Consider the following 26,399-nt stretch of genomic DNA (forward strand, 5'->3'; position numbering starts at 1 on the left):
CGACTTACAAGTGCATAGGTTCTACCATAAGTCAGAGCATCACATCCAGAAACTAGCAAGATACACAGGAAATGCTGTTCTAAACATAGTTGTCATCAGAAGTGCATTTTTTAAAATATTTTTAGACAAGGATAGGGATATCAGAAAGGAGGGGCAGGGGAAATCAGGAGGGAGGACTAAGGTAGAGTTTGAAAAGGTGGGTTTTGAGTCTGCGTCGAAATAGGGGGAGGGATTCTGCTGTTCTGACAGTGGTAGGCAAGTCATTCCACCACTGAGGAACCAGAACGGAAAACAGGCGTGAACGTGCAGCTCGACCGCCAGGTGCACGTAGAGAGGGAACCGTAACGCGACCAGAGCTGGCAGACCGGAGTGGTCTAGCTGGGGAGTAGGGAGTGATCAGGGATTGTATGTAAGGTGGGGCAGTCCCCTTAGCAGCCTGAAATGCCAACACTAGGGCCTTGAAACGGATGCGTGCGGCAATAGGAAGCCAGTGGAGGCCAATGAGAAGCGGGGTGACATGAGCCGACCTGGGCTGACTGGTGATCAGGCGGGCTGCAGCATTCTGGACCAGCTGGAGGGGCTTGATGGCACACGCTGGGAGACCGGCTAGGAGGGAGTTGCAGTAATCCAGGCGGGAAATGACGAGCGCCTGGACTAGGAGCTGGGTGGCTTTCTCAGTCAGGAGATGACGGATACGGCGTATATTATACAGAAAGAACCTGCAGGTTCTGGCAGTGGAGGATACTTGCGGAGCCAGGGTGAGGCAGTTATCAAGAGTCACCCCAAGATTCTTTGCCGTACGGGAGGAGGAAACTACAAAGTCCTCAACAGTCAACGAGAGGTCGATTGACGGAGAGGACTTAGCAGGGATGTAGAGAAGCTCAGTTTTGGCAAGGTTGAGCTTCAGGTGATGGGAAGTCATCCACGCAGAGATATCAGCCAAGCAGGCAGAGATCCGTGTGGTGATTTGGGTGTCGGGGGGGAAGGAAATGAAGAGTTGGGCGTCATCAGTGTAGGAATGATAAGAAAAGCCGTGGGAAGAAATAACAGAACCAAGAGACATGGTGTATAGCGAGAAGAGGAGAGGCCCAAGAACCGAGCCCTGCGGGACTCCAGTTCGTAGGGGTTGACGGTCGGAGACTGAGCCCCTCCAAGTCACCTGGTAGGAGCGACCAGAGAGGTAGGAGGAAAACCAAGCGAGTGCAGAACCTGTGACACCCATCCCAGACAGCGATGAGAGCAGAATCTCATGGTTGACTGTATTGAAGGCGGCCGACAGGTCGAGGAAGATGCGGACAGAGGAGAGGGATTTTGCTTTAGCAGAGTGGAGTGCCTCAGTGACCGCGAGCAGGGCGGTTTCAGTGGACCACTCTTGAAGCCAGACTGGTTGGGGTCATGGAGATTGTTCTGGAGAAGATAAGTGGACAGTTGGGAGCAGACCGCCCGTTCCAGAGTTTTAGCGAGAAAGGGAAGAAGAGAGACAGGCCGGTAGTTGTTCAGGGCAGAGTAGGTTTTTTGAGCAGGGGAGTGACTCTGGCCCTCTTCAGGGAAGAGGGCATGGTGCCGGAAGAGAGGGAGGTGTTGATTAGAGAGGAGAGAAAAGGGAGAATGTCATCAGATATAGATTGTAGGAGGGGAGAGGGGATGGGGTCAAGAGGACAGGTGGTTGGGTGGTGGGAAGTAAGGAGTTTCAGTGTGTCGGCGTCAGAGAGGGGGTTAGGGAGTTGGGGAGGGTAGGAGGGTCAGCAGGGGTGGAGGGTTGGGAGAAGGAATTGCGAATAGCATCGACCTTCTTTTCAAAGAAGGAGACAAAGTCATCAGGTGTGAGCGATGAAGGGGGTGGGGGGGGAGGGGGGGCCAGAAGAGAGGAGAAAGTTGAAAACAGTTTGCGGGGATTACATAAACATTTAACAGCAACAACAAAGAACGACAACAGAAAATTAAATTAAATATTTACATACCTCCAATCTCAAAACAACACTTATGTAATTAAGTCTGCTTTAGCCCACCAAGGTTTGACGCATTGTGGAGATGCTCTTCTGCATACCATTGTTGTAATGCATTGTTATTTGAGTTACTGTCAGTTTGAACCACTCTGGCTATTCTCCTCTGACCTCGCATTGACAAGGTGTTTTGGCCCACAGAACTGCCTGGATGTTTTTTGTTGTCACACCGTTCTCTGTAAACTCATGATTGAAAGTATGTTGTTCATGAAAATCCCACCAGCAGTTTCTGAGATACTCAAATCACCCTGTCTTGCACCAACAATCTTTCCGCAGTCAAGGTCACTTAGATCGCATTTTTTCTTCATTCTGATGTTTGGTCTGAACAAGAACTAAACATCTTGACCATGGCTGTGTGCATCGTGCTTTTATGCATTGGGTTGCTGCCACATTGGCTGATTAGATATTTGCTTTGTTGACTGTCACTGACACAACGCTGGTCCTCATGTTGACAAACTCCAATAACAGACTCCAAAGGCAATCAAGACTAGGATCAAGACTAGATACTGATACCTGCACTAAGGAAGAGATTAAACACACCGGACTAATCAGAAACAGCAGAGAAGCCAACTGTCCAATTACTTTTGATTACTTAAAATGGGAGAACTATATACGGGGGTGACATGGCTCAGGCAGTAAGAGCAGTAAGAGCAGTCGTCTGGCAGTCGGAGGGTTGCCGGTTCGATCCTCCGCCCGGGCTGTGTCAAAGTGTCCCTGAGCAAGACACCTAACCTCCATTTGCTCCTGACGAGCTGGTCGGTGCCTTGCATGGCAGCCGATCGCCATTGGTGTGTGAGTGTGTGTATGAATGGGTGAATGAGAAGCATCAATTGTACAGCGCTTTGGATAAAGGCGCTATATAAATGCCAACCATTTACCATTTATGTATAAAAAAAATGTAATTCCTACACTGATCACCTGATATGGACGTAAATACCCTCAAGGTAAATGGGACAGTCTGTAGTTTAATGTCATATTCATGGTTTCATTTCAAATCCAATGTGCTGGAGTACAGAGCCAAAAGAACAGAAATTGTACCACCGCCCAAATGCAACCACACTGCACTATATATAACAGCTAATAGATTTCAACTAATGTCAAAAATCTGTAAGGAAATAGATTTTTGTACTTTTCAGTAAAAGTGAAGTAAAAGAGAAGCTTCCTAATATCCTTTAAAACTAGATGGAATTATAGATGGAGTTATTTAGAACAGGGTAACACAGAATGCAGTGTCTCCTGGGATTTAGATAAGGGCTGGATTGTTTTATAACATTAATCCTGGTATGTGCCCTGTGACGCCAATTTACCTAATCATCCACTTTATGCTAGAAATAAGAGATGGTGTTTACAAAGCCTGCTGTTCATCCAGTAGCGTTTTCCTGTAACGTGATCCCTTAGAACAAGTGATAGTTATAAATACAGGCTGTCTGGGATTTAGTTATAATTCTGTCTGAAGACTACACTGAGGTAAGAATAGGTTACATGCTATAACAAAGACAATTTCCGATGTTTTTATAGTCACAGATAAAACTTTACGGTTTGTCTTTCAGCAATCAACTACTGTTGTTCTTGTGACAATAATGTAGCAGCAGTATAACAGGATCAGACACTGGTTTACATCATGTTTAGTCTACATTATACATGTAGTTATTGATTTTTGGTGTTTTTGAAGTTAATTCTGAACACAGTTCAGACTGAAATTTTTGTTTTGTTATATAAAAACATTCTATTGGCGTGTACGTGTGTGTGTGATTGCACCAAGCTTAGGTTAGCTTAGTTATTAAGATGAGAATGCTTTTTGTTATATGGTTTTGTAAAGATGAAAAACATGAAATATGTGTTTTAAACATGCTAAAGGTAACATACAAATAATGTCATGTGAAGCTCAAAAATTGTAAACTTGAAACCTCAAAAGGATGCTATCTGTAAATAAATATCTGTAGCTACAGGAACGTATATACCAACAATCTAAGATTAAAAAGTCTGAAATAGGCAGCCTCCTGTGTAGTGCATTCAGTCATAGCACTAGTCCTTGATGCATTGGCATGCTTTATGATACAGAATTGAATTCTAACTGAGAGTCTCGCTGAGTGGTTTGTAGCCAACCAAAGAAAACTAGGGATAGATTCAGACTTCAGGGTATTCCCTGCCTTATTACACTTGGTTGATTGTGCGCCCGGAAGTCTATTTATACCATCAACAACAGGGATCATCAAATCTGGTCTTCGAATACATACCCAGCCCTGGTTTCCTTTTCTCCCGGGTAATTGACTGAACAATTAGTGCCACTGATTGGCCAGACTCTCTTCACACCTGACTCCCAGGTAAATGGAAAGGGGGGGGGGGGGGCAGCAGTTGTCGGCCCTTGAGGACCATGATTTGATGATCCCTGATCAACAAGAAGCAGACCACTCGCACAAAACTGAAAAGAAGAGGCAGCTGGCTACCAGTGCTTTAAAGGACACGTGTGCCTGTCTGCACGCTTCTGGACTGAGAGACAGCACTCCAATGATGGCACAGGGCTACTGGTATGATCGGACGTTTCATATTGAGAGAAAAATAAGGGATACAAATCTTTGAAATCATTTCATGGGATCAAAGCTGTGGATTCGACATACTGTGCTGTGGACTTCATTACGGCCATGATGCTGCTCTCTGCGTTAGAAAAGCAAGACTATTTTTCTGAGATAATACTGAAAAACACTGACAGCACTGAAAACGGTTGTGTGTGTAGCATCTGTGATTGTGTTACAAATTGTATTCATTTGTAAATATGGAAATGTTTAGTAGCTCACACAGGCTGAGCAACATGCAGCCTAAGACACTTTAATGAAATATGAATTCAGTCATTAATTAATTAGTTGCTGCTTGTTCCTAATTATTCTAGGTTGAAGCTGGCCTTGAGATCATGAAGGCCTCTTTCGCCCTTATTCTCCCTCTACTCCTATCCCTCAGCAATGCCCAGGTACCCCACTGGGGTACCTGTCCAGAGCCACCTCTCCAGCCAAACTTTGTCTTAAAACAGGTAACACCCCTCTGTAGGCTCAGTGGTTCACCCAATAGAAAGTTGAATTGGGAGTAATGGCCCACAGTCTCATGTCGCTTAGTAACATCAATCAAATAAGGTATATCTATGACTGTAGTAGTAAATACAAATTGCATTTATTTAAATAAATAATTTTTTTAAATGGCTGAACAATTTAAACACACAACTGCGTATGCCGACCTGCGTGCAGGTTTTTGTTCCAACCAATCATGTTTCTGTTTTCTGCCAATTTTATGAACTATGCTGGTTCACTCTCATACTTTAGCACAGTAAAATCTTTCAGATATATTTGCAGTCTGCAGCTGTAGCTGGTGCTCATACAAATGTCAGATCAAGACATTATTAGGCTAATTAATCATTAAGAGCAGAAGTTGGCAGAAAATCCTGCAACAGATTGGCTCTTGTTGTGCCCCTCTAATTTAAACCAACAATTTACCCAAGGTTTTCTTCACTTTTACATGATTTGCACATTTATTTTTCATTTTCCTTTATTCCCCCCATGTTTCTCCCCAGTTCCTTGGGACATGGTATGAAGTTGCGAAACTGCCAGCTCAGTATGAGAAAGGGAGGTGCATTGAGACAAACCTGACAATGAATGCAGACGGGACCATTAAAGTATCCAGCTCAGAAATACGGTGAGTATTCAAACTACTGCTAACTAAGCGGTGTTTTCCAAGTGATCCACACAGCCATCTTATCAGACACCATTTCCTATCACAGGAAAGGACAGTTGAAGACTATGGAGGGGACTGGTATCGTAGAGGACATTAATCAGCCAGCCAAACTGGGAATCAGCTTCTCTTTCCGTAAGTATGGAGAGGACAACAGTCACTTTGTAAATCTTGAGTGGAAGTATAAATATTTTCTAAATCAAAACTAAAACAGGACCTTGCACTATTATTGTTTATGGGGTTGGCCATGTTGCATATGTTAAACTTTGCACTTTGTCAGTATTACAAATGCTCAGATGTGGCATTTAGTAGCACTTTTATTTTGGAACTATTCATTGTTGGAATTCTATTCACATGAAGCATTTAGTGAAGTCACAAGCTGCAGTGGAAACTATAATTAAGTTAAAGTTTGAATATAATGCACATGATCTGTCTGCGTGTGTGTGTGTGTGTGTCTCTCTCTCTCTTGCGCAGTCGCACCTTACTCCCCGTACTGGATTATATCAACTGATTATGACAAATCGGCGCTGGTGTACTCCTGCACTGACATCCTGAGGCTTTTTCACGTCGACTTCGCCTGGATCCTGGGCCGCACGCGCACCCTTCCAGCAGACACCATCAACAGAGCAAAAGACATTTTTACCAAAAGCAACATTGATGTCACCAGAATGATTTCATCTAAACAACAGGGCTGTGACAAAGAGTTTTGAATGACTAAAATGCAAAAATGTCAAATAGTTTAAAGACAAATCACAAAAAACCTTTTATTATTGGTTATTTGAGGGTCCGTCTGGATGACAAACATGCAATTCAGTCATCTATTCCAAAGTTTTTGTAAAAGAAAAATGCTTTTTTGAATCTTTATTAAATGTCTATATACCTTAAATATATCGATACCATGGTATTATAAATTCGCTGTAAATAAACGTCAGTGTCTAAAACTAGTATGTGAGCATTTACTTTCAATTTCTCATAGCGCACCCCTTGTGTCAATTAATAATATGGATTTCTACTGCCACCATGTGGTCTCAATGAAAACAGCAGTATGTGCCAAAATTCACTTGTCGGTGAAGGATTCATGGAATGCTTATAGACATTACAGTAATGTAGCTAGCTATTGCCATCTGTGACAGTATAAAAATAATCTGTATGATAAAATGTATGATAATGATCAGTTCTTGTGGTAAACATTGACACGCAATTTGGTCTATTTATAAAAGTAAAATTGTTTATTCATATAGCACAATGTCATTATTTCAAATGAAGCATTTAAGTGAGTTATGGATTTTCTACCACAAAAAAGTATGTAAGAGTATGTATTAATATACTTAGTATATATTATTAGGATTAATGTAACCAGATCGCTGATAATTAGCTACAATCACACAAAATTGATTATGCTTGTTAAAATGCCACATTGTGACAGACCTTCTCACAGAGTGCACAATCTAGCATTCTAGTCATTTGCTGGAGAGATATTAAATGAAGTTGCGTTAACATGCCAATCTATTTCCTAACCAGATTTCCCAACCCCAATTCTACATTGTTCAATAAAAAGCTAAACTGATCCTGTATCAGCAGCCAGGGGGCAACTTATACACCATTATTTGTAAAATGGCAAAATTATCATAACCTACATTTTGGTTTTATTGATTGCACTTTGTACAACAGATATTCTTTATCCACTTTTGATTTTGTATAATTGATCTTGGTAATATAACCAAAAGTGACTTTGACTGTCAAATGATTGTTGGTGCCAGACAGGATGGTTTGAGTATCTCAGAAACTGTTGATCTCCTGGGATTGTCATGCACAACAGTCTCTAGTGCTTGCAGAGAATGGTGCGAAAAACAAAAAACACAGTTCTGTGGGCAAAAACGCCTTGTTAATGAGAGAGGTCAGAGGAGGAGGGCCAGACTGGTCAAAGCTGACAGGAAGGTGACAGTAAAGCAAATAACCACACATTACAACAACAATATGCAGAAAAGCATCTCTGAACACACACTGCGCCAAACCTAAAGAGGATAGGCTACCGCAGCAGAAGACTTAAGTCTAAAAATTAAGTCTAATAAATACCTAATAAATTGCTCACTGAGTGTATAAATCAATACATATATTTTTGTGAATGTTTATTTGATAATGTGTTTGCTATTCGGGATTCATCTGGATGACAAAGCTATGACTTAAAAATCTGCAAGTCAATAATCTTTTCTAAAGTTTTCTTTAGCCTTGCTGCCAGACCAGGCTAATCTAATTTTACATTGTATCTTGCCATTCTGGGTAGTGATATAACATAATCAGTAGGCATTTTAATGTTATATATTACAAAACATACATTTCATAAAATAAAAATAAATATGTATACAGGGATTTCTGTTGTGTCTCAGTGCACTATGCACCTTATTGTAAAACATTTGTCGTAGTAGTGTGCTTCACTAAAGATCAACAAAAGTCTTTTTTCAAATAAAAAAAAGGATTTCCCCAAAAAACAGGTTTCAGGTAAATGGTTGGAATTTATATAGCGCCTTTATCCAAAGCGCTGTACAATTGATGCTTCTCATTCACCCATTCATACACACACACACACCGACGGCGATTGGCTGCCATGCAAGGCGCCGACCAGCTGGTCAGGAGCATTTGGGGGTTAGGTGTCTTGCTCAGGGACACAGCCCAGGCTGGGGATCGAACCGGCAACCCTCCGACTGCTCTTACTGCCTGAGCCATGTTGCCCCTATTATTGGCATCCTTGGTTTAGTACTTGGCAAAGGCAAAGATAACAAGACATGAGTTTCTTCCTATAATTTGTGAAGGTCAGAGAGCACATTTGGAGGGATGTATGACCATTTCTTATGACCATTTATGAGTGCTCTTAATAGATAAACATATTCCCTAGGTCAAATATGCATATGCTGGCTCTGCTCACCGCTATCATAAAAGAAACGAAGCAAAGCAGTATTTCTTTGATCTTTTAGATCCTGTTGTCTTTCCTGCAGCTCCATTTCATTATAAATGGAAGGCGCATAATAAATAAAATGTTGTGCTTGCAGAACAGTTGAAAATGCTTCAGATCATGTATGCGCTCAAAGCCAGGATTTCTCCTCAAAGGTCACAATATTGCACTCAAAGACATGCTTTCCTCACACATGACTGCTATAAAAACAAACAATTTGCAAGCACAGAATTTCGGGGCCGACGTACATTTGATTAGACTAAGCAGGAGACAATCCCTCCTGGAGCGATGCAGGGTTAAGGGCCTTGCTCAAGGGCCCAACGGCTGTGTGGATCTGATTGTGGCTACACCGGGGATCAAACCACCAACCTTTCGGGTCCCAGCCATGTACCTCAACCACTGCACTACAGGCCGCCCTATCATTGCAGCAATATAGCATATATCCTCTGTGGCAGTACAATATGTGATAAGTTGTGAATATAGCAATGGTATAAGACGTTTGTAGTTAAAGACATTACAGTAATATAGCTATTGCCATCGGTGACAATCTAAAGATGGACAAAAATGTACTGACAGTTCTTGTGGTAAACACTAACACACAATTTGGTGTATTTATAAAAGTAAAATCTTATTCATGTATAATTAAGCATTGGAGTGTTTTTTGCATTATACCACAAAAGAGTATGTAAGGGTATTCATATATTTAATAGGTTTAAGGCAGCTAGCATGCTGATGTGCTGTTCTGTAATGCTGTTGTCTCAGCGCACTCCGGTTGGATACAGTGGGCTCCAGAATTATTGGCACCCTTGATAGATATGCACAAACAAGACTGTTTTCCCCTCTGTTTGAACATAACCTAGAGATTACTATCGATATGCTGTTCATTATATGCTGTTCATTATATATCAAAAATGATTACTATTCGTGAACCATTTTGACTACAGGCATAATCCTGGGGTCTTCTGAAAGTTAAACATTTGGGGTCAGGATTACTGAAAATATTACTAGAGACAAGAATACTGTTTTTGACTGGATACAAGATATTGTAGCTGTGGCTGGTGCGCTTAGAAGCACAAATCCCCTTTCAAGTTTGAGGACAATATCTCCAAAAATGAGCATTGTGCATTGTTTTTTTTTCTAATCAATTCTTTGATGAGCTGAAGTTATACTGAATGTTCTTTCACATGGATGGGGGTTACGCATTTTCTCTGAAACTACATTACAAATACTGGTCAGAGATGGTTGTGCTTGTGCTCATGTTTGAGAGAGCCTATACAAAACTGAGATGATAGAATTTCTATGTACAAGTACTTTTGTCGAAGTATGCAATGGTGAAATGGACAACAATGATAATTGCTCCAAGAAATTCAATGGGCTTTCTATCAATTCAAACTAAACTATTGGCATTCCATCAATGTTTCTCTGAGCACATTTTAAAAACAAGAACCTATTATGCATACCTTACCTTAGTTCTTGTAGTATGTGGATTTACTAAATGCAGAGAAGCTGAGGTACCCCCACACCTGATTTATCACCTGTTATGATCCTGATTTCTGTCTGTTAGGTATTTTTGTAAATGTATTATTTCTCATATTCATGTCTGGTTTTCGGTTTACATGGTTTTAGAATCTGAATGAATTTACATGTACAGGCAATTTGCGACCAGTATCTTCTGTCTAATAATATACTAGTAGATGTTTGTCTGACAATGTGATAAAATGAATGTTTACTGATCAACAGGTCTCCAAACCCCTTGAACTCTTGTTTCCCAAGCAGATTTATATGTGGAGAAATAAGCAGACAGTCTGATTCATTCTACTTACACACATTTTTTCAAATCTACGTGCAACATGCCAGATGGGGAATCAAACTCAATGTTCATTTCCCATATACAGCATAGGAAGACCCAATGTGGGCTCTTACCCTAAGTTCATTCAAATTTCGGTGAGGAAACAGTAAAAACTGACAATACTGTAGAATCCCTGCATATTCACTGGTTTGTGTGTCTGATAGTGAAGATGAGGTCAGCCTGTGGTTCCAGAGAATGGGGTCAGAGGTCTGGGAAACATCATCACCCAAGTCAGACTGAAATGATTCCTCCAGGTCTAACCACTGGGGGTCTTCACTGTCATCAGCTCAGCCCACTGACAGCTCAAAAGCTGCTGGGCCTGGGACACCTGGGCGCTCAGGAGGTCGGTCTCGTGACTGCAGGAGGCCTTGCAGGGCTTACTGCATGACCTACATCTGCTGCTGAAGCTGCTGCACCTGTGAATGCTTATGCTTCTGGGAATGCTTCTGGCCGCCACCCCTTTGCATGTGCTCCTGCCCACTTTCTGAATCACCCTCAGGCTGCCATAATGCTTGACCCGGTGTAATCTCCGGGAGGCCACTGCCATCCTCCTCCTCAACATGGCTCAGGGGTTTTTTTCAAGGCCGCTGTAGGGCACCGCCACAGTCCCAAAGTTGGAAGAAGGTTCATGTCGTTTAATAATTATTATGGCCAAACAATGTGGCTTCTCCTATACCAATCACTGCCAAGTTCCAACAGCCTAACCTGACACAGCAGCTTGTGCCCTCAAATGTCAACCTGCTGGTCCATACTTGCATCTGATTGATTAGTTAAGGTCTACTAAATAACCAATCAGAAAACAGTAATGTAAATATTTAATTAACATAGAAAATAAAACACCAAATTCAATGTCCAGGGGTCTAAAGTGGTTTTAAAAAGGAGGCTAACACTTTAGGGTGGCTTGTAGCGTAGTGGTTAGGGTAAATGACTGGGACACACAAGGTTGGTGGTTTGAATCCCGGTGTAGCCACAATAAGAGCCCTTGGGCAAGGCCCTTAACCCTGCATTGCTCCAGGGGAGGATTGTCTCCTGCTTAATCTAATCAACTGTATGTTGCTCTGGATAAGAGCGTCTGCCAAATGCCAATAATGCAATTTTCCTACGTTGTTTTTGGTCCTATATTAAAAATGAATGTTTTGTGGATCTGTCAGTTTCCATGTAAGTTTTGAAATGCTTTGCTTGTCTTGGTTCAGGTGCAAACAAGAATAGTCTGGGTGTGGGTGGCTGGCCTTCCAGCTCAGATGGAACATTCTGTGGTCATTCATGCCATACACATCTGAAGACGTTTCTGGGTTCAACAGTCATTGCAACCCTGTGCATGAACAGAATTGCATGCCTGTGCTTGTCATACTGAATGCAAACACAAACCTATTACATTGCTCAGATTATCAATTGTTTTGCGTGTATGTCTGTTTGTTTGTTTGTGTGTGAGTGTGTGTGTGTGTGTGTCTGGTGTTGCATTTAATTAATCTAATGTAAGAAAATAACACAGGTAAGGGAAGTATGTTCATTTCTCATTGCTCTGCTTGCATGCTATTGAAAAACAATCACAGCTATAACATTACCAGACCATCGGGCATGTCATTGAATATTTATAGCATTGCAGTGGTTCAAAATTAATAATGGGTATGGTAATGTTGGGTATGAGTAATAGTGCAGAGTTCACAGAACAGTTTAATCATAAAATGTCATGGGTATAGGAACACAGTGGTCTTTTTGTGGTTGTTGGTCGGTAGCATGCTGTTGTGCCTGCCTGACCCAGGTGGAAATAAAGATTAATTTTAGAAACCTGTGGACTTGAGGTAGAGAGACGCAAGCATGTCACACCAAATACGAAATTCAAATGAGGGAAATTATAGTGAGCAGTTTTAAAGGGGCAGGGTGATGCAATTGGAGCTGAAGGATATGACGAAGTGTGGGCATGAACCAGGAGAAGAACAGGGCTGCAGCGTACTGTTTAAATGAGTAGATGATCACATGCTCTCGATTTCACACAGCTCACCCCTTGCATCAATTGATAATATGGATTTTTACTGCCACCATGTGGTCTAACAGAAAACAGCAGTATGTGGTAAAATTCACTGAAGGATTTTCGAATGCTTAGTTATAGACATTACAGTAATATAGCTATTGCCTTCGGTGACAATCTGAAGATGGACAAAAATGTTGGATGTTATTGTGGTAAACACTGACACACAATTTGGTGTATTTATAAAAGTAAAATCTTATTCATGTATGGCATTGAAGTGTTTTTTGCATTATATCACCAAAGAGTATGTAAGGGTGTTCCCAGGAGCTCCGCATTATTTGCATTAGTTGCCTATTTTCTTTTCTTTTCAAGTATTATTGTGTTATTTAACTTTTGTTTGTTTTGTTTTTAGTTAGTGCCTCTGTGTGTCTGTCGAAGCTGAAAGTTTGGAAGGGCTGACGTTGCGGGAGAACAGCGGCGCATCGGTCGCTTAGTTAGGAAACAAACTAGCCTGTCGAGGCTCGTCTTTAGCCGAAGTACAGGTTAGTGTCGTTTAGCGGCGGGAGAAAGCTTATCATCTGGAATATAAACTGGAATATATTGCTAGACTGGTGTGGCTCGTTTTCAGCCAGGATCCAGGAGGGCAACGTCGGTACAAACAACACCATGGGACCGAAGAAAACTCCAGCTACAACGGAGGATCTTGAGGAGTTAAAATTTACTCTCAACATGTTAACCGAGGAGGTTGCCACTGTTAACAAGCAACAGAAAACTATCATGAGCTTGGTGGCAGAAGTAAAAGCATTGCGACAGCAGAACACGGAGAAAGAAAAAGTTATTTCCATTTTGGAGAACCGCGTTGCGGACTTGGAACAGTACACACGAATTAATGACATCATTGTCTCGGGATTGGAGATCAAGCCCCGATCGTACGCAAAGGCCGTCTCCTCAACAATGAGCGGCAAGGATGCAAGCGACGAACGGGACCTGAACTCCGTGGAGAACCAGGTGACTACTTTCTTGGAATCAAAGGGAATTGTAATAGACCGAAAAAACATCGAGGCTTGTCACCCTCTCAACAGGAAAAACAAGAATGATAAACCAGCCGTTATAATGCGATTCGCAAACAGAAAACACAAGATGGAACTGCTCAAGCAGGGAAGAAGGCTAAAGGGAACACAAGTGTACTTGAACGAACATTTGACCAAAAAGAATGGGGACATTGCCAGAAAGGCTCGATTCCTGAAAAAGCAGCAGAAAATACAATCAACGTGGACAACCAACTGCAAAATCTTCATCAAATTAAACGGAACGCCAGAACAGGCAAAAGTGCTAGTCATCAGAGAGCTGCAGGACCTGGACAATTACGAATGAATCAAACAACAAAAGGTAATGGGAAAGACACATCATAGATCAATGGATAGACTGTCAAAGCAATTTCACAACACATCATGACAAATCAGGACAAAAGCTATTCATATAAGGGTGAAATTATTGACCAACTAATAATCTTAGACGAACGTTTAAAAACATTTCAATATACTGAACACAAAGCACAGGACATTGAAAACGACATTGACCCTGAAAACAATTTCTTTAACAATATCAACAACAACTGCAGCTACTATTCAGAAGAACAGTTTAATACAAAGATTAAGTTGGATCACAGCTTTTCAATCATCCACTTTAACAGTAGAAGCCTGTCCGCCAATTTCAAAAGCATTAAAAGATACTTAGAGCAATTCAAGAAACCATTCAACATAATAGCAATATCAGAGACCTGGATCAACCCTGAGAAGGGTGTTGATGACTTACAATTGAATGGTTATGACTTGAACTATAAGAGCAGAAAGAATAAGACAAGAGGTGGTGTGGCATTATATGTGGATAATAGACTCAACTATAAAGTGGTGGAATGTATGACAGCAGTTGTTGATGATATAATAGAATGCATAACAGTAGAGATATGTATGGAAAAAAAGAAAAATGTATTAGTTAGTTGTATTTACAGAACACCTGGATCAAGTATTGACTTGTTTAGTGATTGGATGGAAAAAGTGTTTGCAATATCAAATCAAAAAATAATGTTCATTTGTGGTGATATGAATGTGGACCTTCTGAACCCAAATAAGCATAAGAATACAGAGGATTTCATCAACACAATATACGGTTTGGGTTTACATCCAAAGATCACAAGACCAAGCAGAATTACAGTACACAGTGCCACGTTGATTGATAATATACTGACAAATGTTCTGGAAGACAATATAATGAGTGGGCTCCTAGTAAACGACATCAGTGACCACTTGCCAGTATTTGTAGTCTATGACTGCAATAATAGGAAGGACAAGGATGCCAAGAAATTCATCTATAAACGTGATCTAAATGAGGAATCTATGACTCTACTTAGAAAGGCATTATTAGAACAAAATTGGGAAATGGTTTACAATATAGAAGACATAGATAGAGCATATGAATCCTTTCTAAATGTATTCCAGTTATTATATGACACATACTGTCCGATTAAAAAATACAACAGTAAACAAAATTACAAGGATAGTCAATGGCTAACTAAGGGATTGCAAAATGCTTGTAAAAAGAAAAATACATTATACAGACAATTCATAAAATATAGAAATATAGAGACTGAAAATAAATATAAAAAATATAAAAATAAGTTAACTAATATTATGAGAACATGTAAGAAAGATTATTATAATAAATTATTGGATTATAATAAGAGCAACATTAAAGGTTTATGGAGTGTATTGAATAGTATAATTCGAAATGGATTTAGAGGTTCTAGTTACCCATCACACTTTGTCGAAAATGATAAGACTTTAAAAAATATGGAGGATGTTGTTAATGGTTTTAATAAATTCTTTGTCAATGTGGGACCGGAATTATCAAACCAAATCAATTTAGAGTCAAGTGAAGGTTTTGATGGCTATAACTATGATAAAAATCCAAGTTCAATGTTTCTTAAAGCAGTAGAAGAAAAAGAAGTAGTGGACATTGTAAGCAATTTCAAGAACAAAAGGTCAACTGACTGTAATGACATGGATATGACAATAGTCAAGAAAGTCATTGACGGAATATCAAAACCATTAACACACATCTGCAACTTGTCCTTCCAAGCTGGCAAATTCCCAAGTGAAATGAAAGTAGCTAAAGTCATACCGTTATATAAAACTGGTGATAAACACAGCTTTACAAATTACAGGCCTGTATCATTGCTTTCACAGTTTTCAAAAATTTTAGAAAAGGTATTCAGTGTAAGGCTAGATGCATTTATTGATAAACACGAGCTGTTGACTGAGAGCCAATATGGTTTCAGACAAAATAGAAGTACATCTTTAGCACTAATTGAATTATTGGAAGAGATCACTAATTGTATAGATACCAAAAAATATGCTATAGGAATATTTATTGACTTAAAAAAGGCCTTTGATACTATAAATCATGATATATTATTAGATAAATTGGAAAGGTATGGTATTAGAGGGGTAGCGCTGAACTGGATAAGAAGCTATTTGTTGGGCAGGCAGCAATTTGTAAAGTTGGGTGAGTGTAAGTCAACACTTATGGACATCAAGTGTGGGGTTCCTCAGGGTTCCATTTTAGGACCCAAACTGTTTATTATTTATATAAATGACATCTGCAAAGTTTCAGACATTCTTAAATTTGTTTTATTTGCTGACGATACAAATATTTTCTGTTCTGGGGACAATTTGCAGCAGCTTTTGAAGGTGATCACTTCAGAAATGAATAAACTAAAACGGTGGTTTGACAGGAACAAACTGTCATTAAATTTGAATAAAACAAAGATAATGTTTTTTGGTCATCGTAAAATTGAAACAGAGGCAACAGTAATGATAGATAATATAAAAATAGAAAGAGTATATCAAATTAAATTTCTAGGTGTGATTCTAGACCACAAAATCAGCTGGAAACACCATATTTCATATATAAGAGCTAAACTGGCAAGAAATGTTGCTTTACTGGGGAAAACAAGACAAATTCTAAATCAAAGGGCTTTGTATATACTCTATTGTTCAATGATATTGCCATATCTAAGTTATTGTGTGGAGATTTGGGGTAACACATATAAAAGTATCTTACAACCACTGGTCATACTGCAAAAGAGAGCAATAAGGATTGTGAACAATGTTGGTTTCCAGGATCACACAAACTCTCTTTTTGTAGAGCTAAATACATTGAAGTTCATGGATTTGGTCAGGTTCAAAACAGCTCAAATCATATTTAAAGCAAGAAATAATTTACTTCCGGGGAATATACAGAAGATGTTTTTGAGAGAGAGGGGGGTTATAATTTAAGAGGGGATTTTAAGTTAAAGCAACTTCCTATACATACCACTATGAGAAGTCAGTGGATTACAATCGGTGGGGTCAACCTATGGAATGGTTTGGATTTGGAACTCCAAAAGAGCACTAATATTGTACAATTTAAGAGGTTGTATAAAAACATCATTCTCAATGGTTATAGTGTGGAGGAAAGAGGATTGTTTTTAATTTAGTATTATGTCTTGTTTTTGTGAACAATACAGTGATCAGAGAGTCTTCACGCTTGTAACATACACCAACGTGAATGCGGGTTATATATGTAAATATGTATGTATAGTATATGCATGTATATGTGATGTATGTATGCATGCATGAATGCATGTTGGCATGTGTGTATGTGTATGAATGTATGTATGTATGTATGTATATATAAATAAATGAGAATATTCAAATAGGTGTGTATATGTAGGTATAAATAAATTATATATAGCTATCATAATATATAGTAAGCATACAGCGCATTTGGAATTGATTATTGAAATTATGATTAATGAAATAAGGGGGTAGGAGTAAATAAGTCTTTACTTCTTCCTACTCCTTTTTGGACACAGGGGATGAGAAATGATCGCACTTTTATTTATTTTGTTTTTTTTATTTTTTATTTTTCATTAAATATAGTTTGTGGCCTTCATTATGTTTTATTTTGTTTTAATATATGTAAGTTCAAAATAAAGATTATCAAATCAAATCAAATCAAACAGGTAGTCGTCGACTTACGACCGTAATTGGTTCAGAACGACCGGTCGTAAGTGGAACTGGTCGTAAGTCGGCCTATGTTATAATTACCTTACATATATGATACTGTGTCATGATATTATAATCATCTTCAAGTCATATTTTATCAATATTTTCTTCGCTGTCGTAAAGGCGAACGGTCGTAAGTTGCATAGGTCGTAAGTCGACGACTACCTGTATTTAGACAGGTATTTTCGGTGGGAGGGACTTGGCAACACTGGCAATCCAATGAAAAACCGCCCAAGGGGCGGTTGAGCGGGTGGTGGTTGAGCGGGTGTTTCAAATGCAAAGAAGATAATGGAGGAATGGTTGCTGTATGAATGGTTTATAATACGTGTAAGTAGGAATTTTTATTCTTGTAAAATGTAATCATTTCCGATCTGTAAAATAGTCTGTATATTTTAAATGTGGCCGGTATATTTTTGGACAGATCTTCTACTTAAATTATTTATTGTGTAATGTCAAAGGAGTGCCCTTAAAAAAATTGTTACGGTGTCACATGGACTGCGCCGGTGTATGACAAGAGGTTTAACATACAGTTTACAGCTAATTTGCTAATTGTTATTTCCTTACAATATGTTTCTGCAGTTACAAAAAATGACTACTGAATACAAACCTTTCAAGACGCCAAGAAGAATCTGTGCTGAAGCTATGCTTCTTTATATAATAGGTACACTACATTTTAATCCGCTGTTTGAGTACAATTCTGTAAAATAATACTTGAAAAAAATGTTTATGCATGACTCAAGTTCAGTCTCAATTGAGCCTGGATTGAATTAATTGAAAAGGCGGTGGATTGATTCAGACCGGTAGAGTTTACTGCTCTGAAAGATAAAGACACATGTTGGCAGGGAGAAGTGGTCGCTTTTCTAACAAGCCCTTCTCCTAGCATAATTACAGAACACAAATTATTCTGATTCAACTGTGTTATGTTTCATATTCACAATATTCAAAATAATTGAGTATATTATAAAATCACTATTCATAGACTGAAATTGTTTCCTTATTTGTGTGTTAGCTATTGTTATGAGTTTCCCGGAACCTCGCTTGACATGCCTTTCATGAAAAAAGCATGGGGCTCGCATAATTGGATTAGCGTGAAGTACATTATTTTGAAAATAATTCGTGTTAAGATTGTTTTGGCATGTTAATGTCCCAAAGGAATCTCACTTAGAGTCCTAACCTACTGTAATGTGAATAATCCCATCTTTGTGTGTTATGTGACAACTCCACCTCCATGATACAGTGTGAATAATTCTCCTCTTTTACAGTGTACCAGTGCAGGTGGGGTGAGGGGGTGGTAGAGAGACGGGCCACCATCAGAGTGAAAGTGGGAGACAGCATCTCATTTCCTGTCTCACCTGAATCTGACCAAAGCTACAGTGTTGACTTACTTTTTAATGCAATTAGAATAGTTGTATGGAGTCCTCAAACAGTATTTCAAGGTCATGAACAATATAAGAAAAGGATCAGTATGAGTATTAGCAATGATTCATTATGGCTGAACAAACTAAACCTATCAGATTCTGGCTTGTATCAAGTTAAAATTGAATATATATCTGGAGGACTAAAGGCACCAGAGAACACATACTTTCACCTGCAGGTTTTTGGTAAGTTAGCTCAAAGCAGATTTCTCATTATCTGCATGTTTTTTCACCTTTTACACACCATAATGTGCTATTAATTTTCCATTATAATAGAGAATTAATAATTTTCAAACTTTAAGGCAAACTTTAAGCCAAAGTAGACTGTTATTACATGGCCCAGGCCTCTGAATATTTAAATCATTGCTTTGTGTCCAATATGAGTGTGTAATGTAGTTGAAATTGATTATTTTTTATTATGTTTGATTATTTTTCCTCTAGAGCCCGTCTCTAAACCCAACATCACAGCAGAGTGCCTGGGGAATAATGTCAGTCTCAGCTGCTTCAGTCAGGGGACTGAAGTGACTTACAGCTGGGAAACTCTGCACCCCTGTGCTAATGACAGCTGTGTGCAGCTGGGCCAAACTATTCACCTCCAGTTACACCCCCACCCTCCCTCCACAACATGCACGTGCACCGCCCATAACCCTGTCAGCAAAGCCTCCAGTGATTCTACAGGTCTGGAAAAGTGCTTCACCCAAGGATTACAAGGTGAACCCAATATACTGTATGAGAAAATGTACCCACTGTAGCAGTGGCAGCTGTGTGCACATTGGCCTAATGATGGAAGTGATCCACTTTATGCTTAGCATCACTGGTAGTTTTGAAATGAGAAATTGCTACAGATTCTTTTGGTGATTGTAATCTGCAGCAATTACAAGGTGACATCAAGTATCAGCATGACATTTCCAAAAACAACAAAATGTTTTTTGCAGTAAACGAGTAGCAGTTCCAAAGAATCTGGATCTAAATAAGCATTGTCTCTATGTTCTTAAACAGGTATAAGCAAAATATATTCTCAATGTAAAAAATCATAATTTAGTGGAAAGAAAACCCCAGAAGCTTTCTGAAAATATGAAAAAATGAAACTGGTTCTGTGAATATGTCACATTGTAATATATATTGCAGGAATATGGATTCCAGCCTTGTGTGCATCATCTATTTTCATTGTCTTCGGAGCACTAGTACTGCTGTACATGAGGAAAAGGCAAACACAATGTAAAAAGGGAACCAATTCAAGGTAAGCATCCCCACCCTCTGATAAGTGGAATCAATTGTATACAGTTAGCTGAAACAAGTAAAGATGTAATTATATACCATAACTTATTAAATGTTTCTTTTTTAGAGGCAGTCTTGGAGGACCCTTTGCACAGACTGAATATGCAAGCATTAGGAAAGGCAATGAGCAATGTGAAGCAGTATTCAAATTAAAACAATAACAGCAAGCATGCTTGAAAGAGAAGATCTTTCTGTTGAACGATCAGGTTTTCTAACTGTGGTGTTTCTCTTGTAACTAGTGAAAGGGTGAATCTGCTTAATTTCTGCACCCAGAAATCAGATTAAATCAAAAATTCTTTTTTATTGTAAATCTTTAATTATTATTTTTTTGTACATTCCAGTGGATGCTAGGTCTGAACAGTTGTAAAATGTAACTTGTAAGATTCAATGGATTTGCATTGTTTTATATGAATAGACTTATGTAGTGAAATATGTCACAAAGCATTTGAAAAAAGGGTGTATATTGTAAATGGTAAATGGTATTGTAATTTACACAGTGTCTGAAAGGGTTAAAGTAATGACCACTTAGAAAGAATGTTTAATTTAGCTGGTTGTGTTCTGTTATTTGTATTTTGTACCATGCTCATTTGGTGAAAATGAGTGAAAACGAGGTACATTTAATATATTTTATAGACTAAATGATATTGCGTAAAACTGTGTCTCTATCAGCACTGAATGTTTTGTACAGTAAGTGAGTTTTATAACAATAAAAATGGATTTTTTAAGCCAAACCAAACCAAACCAAACATGACTTGCAATTGTCAGTTTCCATGCATATTTTTATTGTCTTGAATAGTCTGTGTGTGGGCAGCCTTCCAGGTCAGATGAAATGTTTTGTGGTCATTCATACCAGACACTAGTGCCGACTAGTGAAGAGGTTTGTGGGTGATGGTTGCAGTGATTGCAGCCCTGTGCATGAACAGAATTGCATGCCTGTGTATACACTGAATGCAAACACAAACACACAACCCTATTACACTGTATGATCAGTGTGTGTGTGTCATAATCCATTTTAATCACTTCATTAAATTATTGAATTAATCTACTGTATGAAAATAACCTACCAAAGGGCAGAGTTGATTTCTCATTGCTCTACTTAAATATCACTCCTTTTCTTGACGCCAGGTTAAAATTGACATACCCATAACAAAATGGTTACTATTCTTGAACCATTTTGACTACAGGCATAATCCTGCAGCCTTCTGAAAGTCAAACATTTGGGGTCAGGATTACTCAAAATATTACTTAATGTTAAAGTTGCAGAAGCTCAATCACAGTGAAAGGGCAAGCTTTGTTTCTCACTGACAAGAATACTGTTTTTGACTGGATACAGGATATTGTAGCTGTGGCTGGTGCGCTCAGAAGCACAAATCCCCATTCAAGTTTGAGGACAATATCACCAAAAATGAGCATTGTGCATTGTTTTTTCTAATTAATTATTTGATGAGCTGAAGTTATACTGAATGTTCTTTCACATGGATGGGGGTTACCCATTTTCTCTGCAACTAAATTACTAATACTGGTCAGAGATGGTTGTGCTTGTGCTCATCCTGTTCGAGAGAGACTATACAAAGCGTAGATGATAGAATTTCTATGTACAAGTACTTTTAGAAGTATGCAATGGCGAAACGGACAACAATGATAATTGCTCAAAAAATTCAATGGGCTTTCTATCAATTCAAACTAAACTATTGGAATTCTATTCAAACTAAACTATTGGCATGTTTCTCTGAGCACATTTTAAAAACAAGAACCCATTATGCATTTGTCCACTGAACACTTGTCTTGAAAAGGACACTGACATTACCTTAGTTCTTGTAATATGTGGATTTACTAAATGCAGAGAAGCTGAGGTACCCCCACACTTGATTTACCACCTGTTATGATCCTGATTTCTGTCTGTTTAAATGAATAGATGATCACATGCTGTCGATTTCACATAACTCACCCCTTGCATCAATTGATAATATGGATTTCTACTGCCACCGTGTGTTCTAACAGAAAACAGCAGTATGTGCCAAAATTCACTTGTCACTGAAGGATTTTCGAATGCTTATAGTTATAGACATTACAGTAATATAGCTATTGCCATCGGTGACAATCTAAAGATGGACAAAAATGTAGGATAATCATTAACTGACAGTTATTGTGGTAAACACTAATACACAATTTTGTGTATTTATAAAAGTACAATCTTATTCATGTATAATTAAGCACTGAAGTGTTTTTTTGCATTTTATCACCAAAGAGTATGTAAGGGTATGTATTTAAATATTTAATTGGTTTAAGGCAGCTAGCATGCTCATGTGCTGTTCTGTCATACTGCTGTCTCAGCGCACTCCGGTTGGATACAGTGGGCTCCAGAATTATTGGCACCCTTGATGCACAAACAAGACTGTTTTGCCCTCGGTTTGAACATAGCAAGAGATTACTATCTCTGTGGTGTTTATTATATGCAGTGCCAAAAATTATGGAGCTCTTTGTATATTGACCTTGATAGACATATGCCGGCCCTGCTCACCGCTGTCGAAAAAGAAAAAACATGTGCGAGCAGAAGAGAAAACGGGCAAAGTGGTAGCAAAGTAGACAATAGTTTTGAACACTCCTTCAAATTATGGGAACGCTCAAAGCCTGGATTTCTCCTCAGCTTTCAAAGGTTTACAACATTCCACTCAAAGACGGGCTTTTTTGTTTTAGTGTTTGTCTTTAAAGTCATGCCTAGGACCTGTTGAAGTAAGCTCATGTACGCAGTAATATGCATGTATTAGTATTATTACGATATTAATCAACCGAGTGAAGGCACGTGCGACGTAACAGTCGAATTCTAGAACAGCTGTAATGTACGCAGAAAAACTCACGATGTATGGCAGTTGGAATTATTTTAGAACTTCCGTGCGAAAGGGTTCATTAAACACGCTACTTTACACCTGTTGAAAGAAAAGCTTATTTCAATAACTGAATTATTACAGAGACGTTTGAAAGTAGGTATTTTCGGTGGGAGGGACTTGGCAACACTGGCAATCCAATGAAAAACCGCCCAAGCAAACCAGAGGGTTGAAAAGTGAAAGTGGGACAAAGAGCGGGAGTTACAAATGCAGAGAAGAGAATGTATGAATGTTTGCTGTATGAATGGTTGATAATACATGTAAGTCGGAATTTCTATTCTTGTGAAATGTAATCATGTCCGATCTATTAAACAGTCTGTATATTTGAAATGTTTAACGTGCAGTTTACAGCTAATTTGCTAATTGTTATTTCCTTACAATATGTTTCTGCAGTTACAAAAAATGACTACTGAATACAAACCTTTCAAGACGCCAAGACGAATCTGTGTTGAAACTATCTATGCTTCTTTATATAATAGGTAAACTACATTTTAATCCTCTGTTTGAGTATAATTCTGTAAAATGAAGGCAATACTTGAAAAAAATGTTTATGCATGAGTGAAGTTCAATCTCAATCGAGCCTGGATTGAATTAATTTTAAAAAGCCGCACTCAGAGGTGGATTTATTCTGACCGTTAGAGTTTACTACTCTGAAAGATAAAGACTCACGTTGGCACTTGGCAGGGAGGAGTGGTCGCTTTTCTAACAAGCCCTTTATTTGTCCGAATGGACCACGCCCCCGGCTATTATCCGAGGCCCGGCTTCAAATAGAATCCCGGACACAATTTGAGGATTTACGGTAATTTAAAAAAGGCGGTGGATTGATTCTGACCGTTAGAGTTTACTGCTCTGAAAGATAAAGACACATGTTGGCAGGGAGAAGTGGTCGCTTTTCCAACAAGCCCTTCTCTGAGCATAATTACAGAACACAAATAATTCTGATTCAACTGTGTTATGTTTCATATTCACAATATTCAAAATAATTGAATATATTATAAAATCACTATTCATAGACTGAAATTGTTTCCTTATTTGAGTGTTAGCTATTGTGAGATTTGTGAGATATTGTGGGCCAAACTATTCACCTCCAGTTACACCCCCACCCTCCCTCCACAACATACATGTGCACCGCCCATAACCCTGTCAGCAATGCCTCCAGTGATTCTACTGATCTGGAAAAGTGCTTCACCTCAGGATCACAAGGTGAACTCAATATACTGTATGAGAAAATGTACCCACTGTAGCAGTGGCAGCTGTGTGCACATTGGCCTACTGATCCACCTTCTGCTTGGCATCACTGGTAGCTTTGAAATGAGAAATTGCTACATTATTTTGGTGATTGTAATCTGCGGCAATTACAAGGTGACATCTAAGTATCAGGATGACATTTCCAAAAATAACAAAATGTTTTTTGCAGTAAACAACAAGTAGCAGTTCCAAAGAATCTGGATCTAAATAAGCATTGTCTCTATGTTCTTAAACAGACATGAGCAAAATATATTCTCAATGTAAAAAATCATAATTTAGTGGAAAGAAAACCCCAGAAGCTTCCTGAAAATATGAAAAAATGAAACTGGTTCTGTGAATATATCACATTGTAATATATATTGCAGGAAGATGGATTCCAGCCTTGTGTGCCTCATCTATTTTCATTGTCTTCGGAGCACTGCTGTACAATATAATACAATATAGTGCAAATACAATATAAAAGTAAACCAATTCAAGGTAAGCATCCCCGCCCTCTGATGAGTGGAATCAGTATTATGCAGTTAGCTGAAACAAGTAAAGATGTAATTAAATACCCTAACTTATTAAATGCTTCTTTTTTAGAGGCAGTCATGGAGGAGGAGCCACCGTCTGCAATGCCTTCTATTGATCCAGTATATGTGAGCAGGTCCTGTTCAGTTTATCTCAGTAACAAATGATGGACCCTTTACACAGACTGAATATGCAAGCATTAGGAAAGGCAATGAGTAATGTGAAGCAGTATTCAAATTAAAACAATAACAACAAGCATGCTTGAAAGAGAAGATATTTCAAGCTATGTTATTCTGTTGAACAATCAGGTTTTCTAACAGTGGTGTATCTCTTGTAACTAGTGAAAGGGCGAATCTGCTTAATTTCTTCACCCAGAAATCAGATTAAATCAAAAATACTTTTTTATTGTAAATCTTTTGTACATTCCAGTGGATGCTAGGTCTGAACAGATGTAAAATATAACTTGTAAGATTCAATGGATTTGCATTGTTTTATATGAATAGACTTATGTAGTGAAATATGTCACAAAGCATTTGAAAAAAGGGTGTATATTATAATGTGCACAGTGTCTGAAAGGGTTAAAGTAATGACTACTTTGGAAGACGTTTAATTTAGCTGGTTGTGTTCTGTTATTTGTATTTTGTATCATGCTCATTTGGTGAAAATGAGTGAAAACGAGGTACATTTTATATATTTAAAATTTTTTTACATAAAGCATACAACATAGTTATAGACTAAATGATATTGCGTAAAACTGTGTCTGTATCAGCACTGAATGTTTTGTACAATAAGTTAGTTTCATAACAATAAAAAAGGATTTTTTAAACCAAACTTGTTTTTGTTTCTGTATTTAAAAATAAATGACTTGCAATTGTCAGTTCCCATGCATGTTTTTATTGTCTTGAATAGTCTGTATGTGGGCAGCCTTCCAGGTCAGATGAAACGTTTTGTGGTCATTCATACCAGACCCTAGTGCCCACTATTGAAGAGGTTTATGGGTGATGGTTGTAGTGATTGCAATCCTGTGCATGAACAGAATTGCATGCCTATGTATACACTGAATGCAAACACAAACACACAACCCTATTATGTGTGTGTGTGTGTGTGTGTGTGTCATAATCCATTTTAATCACTTCATTGAATTATTGAATTAATCTACTGTATGAAAATAACCTACCAAAGGGCAGAGTTGATTGCTCATTGCTCTACTTAAATATCACTCCTTTTCTTGACGCAAGCTTAAAATTTACATACCCATAATAAAATGGTTACTATTCTTGAACCATTTTGACTACAGGCATAATCCTGCGGCCTTCTGAAAGTCAAACATTTGGGGTCAGGATTACTCAAATTTTACTTAAAGTTAAAGTTGCAGAAGCTCAATCACAGTGAAAGTGCAAGCTTTGTTTCTCACTGACAAGAATACTGTTTTTGACTGGATACAGGATATTGTAGCTGTGGCTGGTG

General features: G+C 38.6%; 1 protein-coding gene and 1 long non-coding RNA gene across 3 annotated transcripts; both read left to right on the forward strand.

The window, feature by feature from the left end:
• The first annotated feature begins 3,412 nt into the window (after positions 1-3,412).
• Positions 3,413-6,544, forward strand: LOC133129705 (apolipoprotein D-like). 2 transcript variants are annotated; one of them, XM_061243968.1, is made up of 5 exons: positions 3,413-3,470; positions 4,891-5,028; positions 5,563-5,684; positions 5,770-5,855; positions 6,195-6,544. In XM_061243968.1, exons 2-5 carry the CDS (start codon positions 4,912-4,914, stop codon positions 6,428-6,430), a joined length of 561 nt encoding a protein of 186 aa, XP_061099952.1. In that variant the 5' UTR covers positions 3,413-3,470; positions 4,891-4,911; the 3' UTR covers positions 6,431-6,544. The 2 variants fall into 2 exon arrangements, with proteins under 2 accessions (XP_061099952.1, XP_061099951.1); XM_061243967.1 differs by lacking the exon at positions 3,413-3,470 and adding an exon at positions 4,441-4,531.
• A 16,827-nt stretch (positions 6,545-23,371) lies between these two features.
• Positions 23,372-25,763, forward strand: LOC133129708 (uncharacterized). Its single transcript, XR_009708843.1, has 3 exons — positions 23,372-23,434; positions 23,568-24,377; positions 24,788-25,763. It is a non-coding gene; the product is annotated as an uncharacterized LOC133129708 (long non-coding RNA).
• Positions 25,764-26,399: the final 636 nt, after the last annotated feature.

The sequence above is a fragment of the Conger conger genome, chromosome 5, assembly GCF_963514075.1.
Source record: "Conger conger chromosome 5, fConCon1.1, whole genome shotgun sequence".
NCBI classification, from domain to species: Eukaryota; Metazoa; Chordata; class Actinopteri; order Anguilliformes; family Congridae; genus Conger; species Conger conger.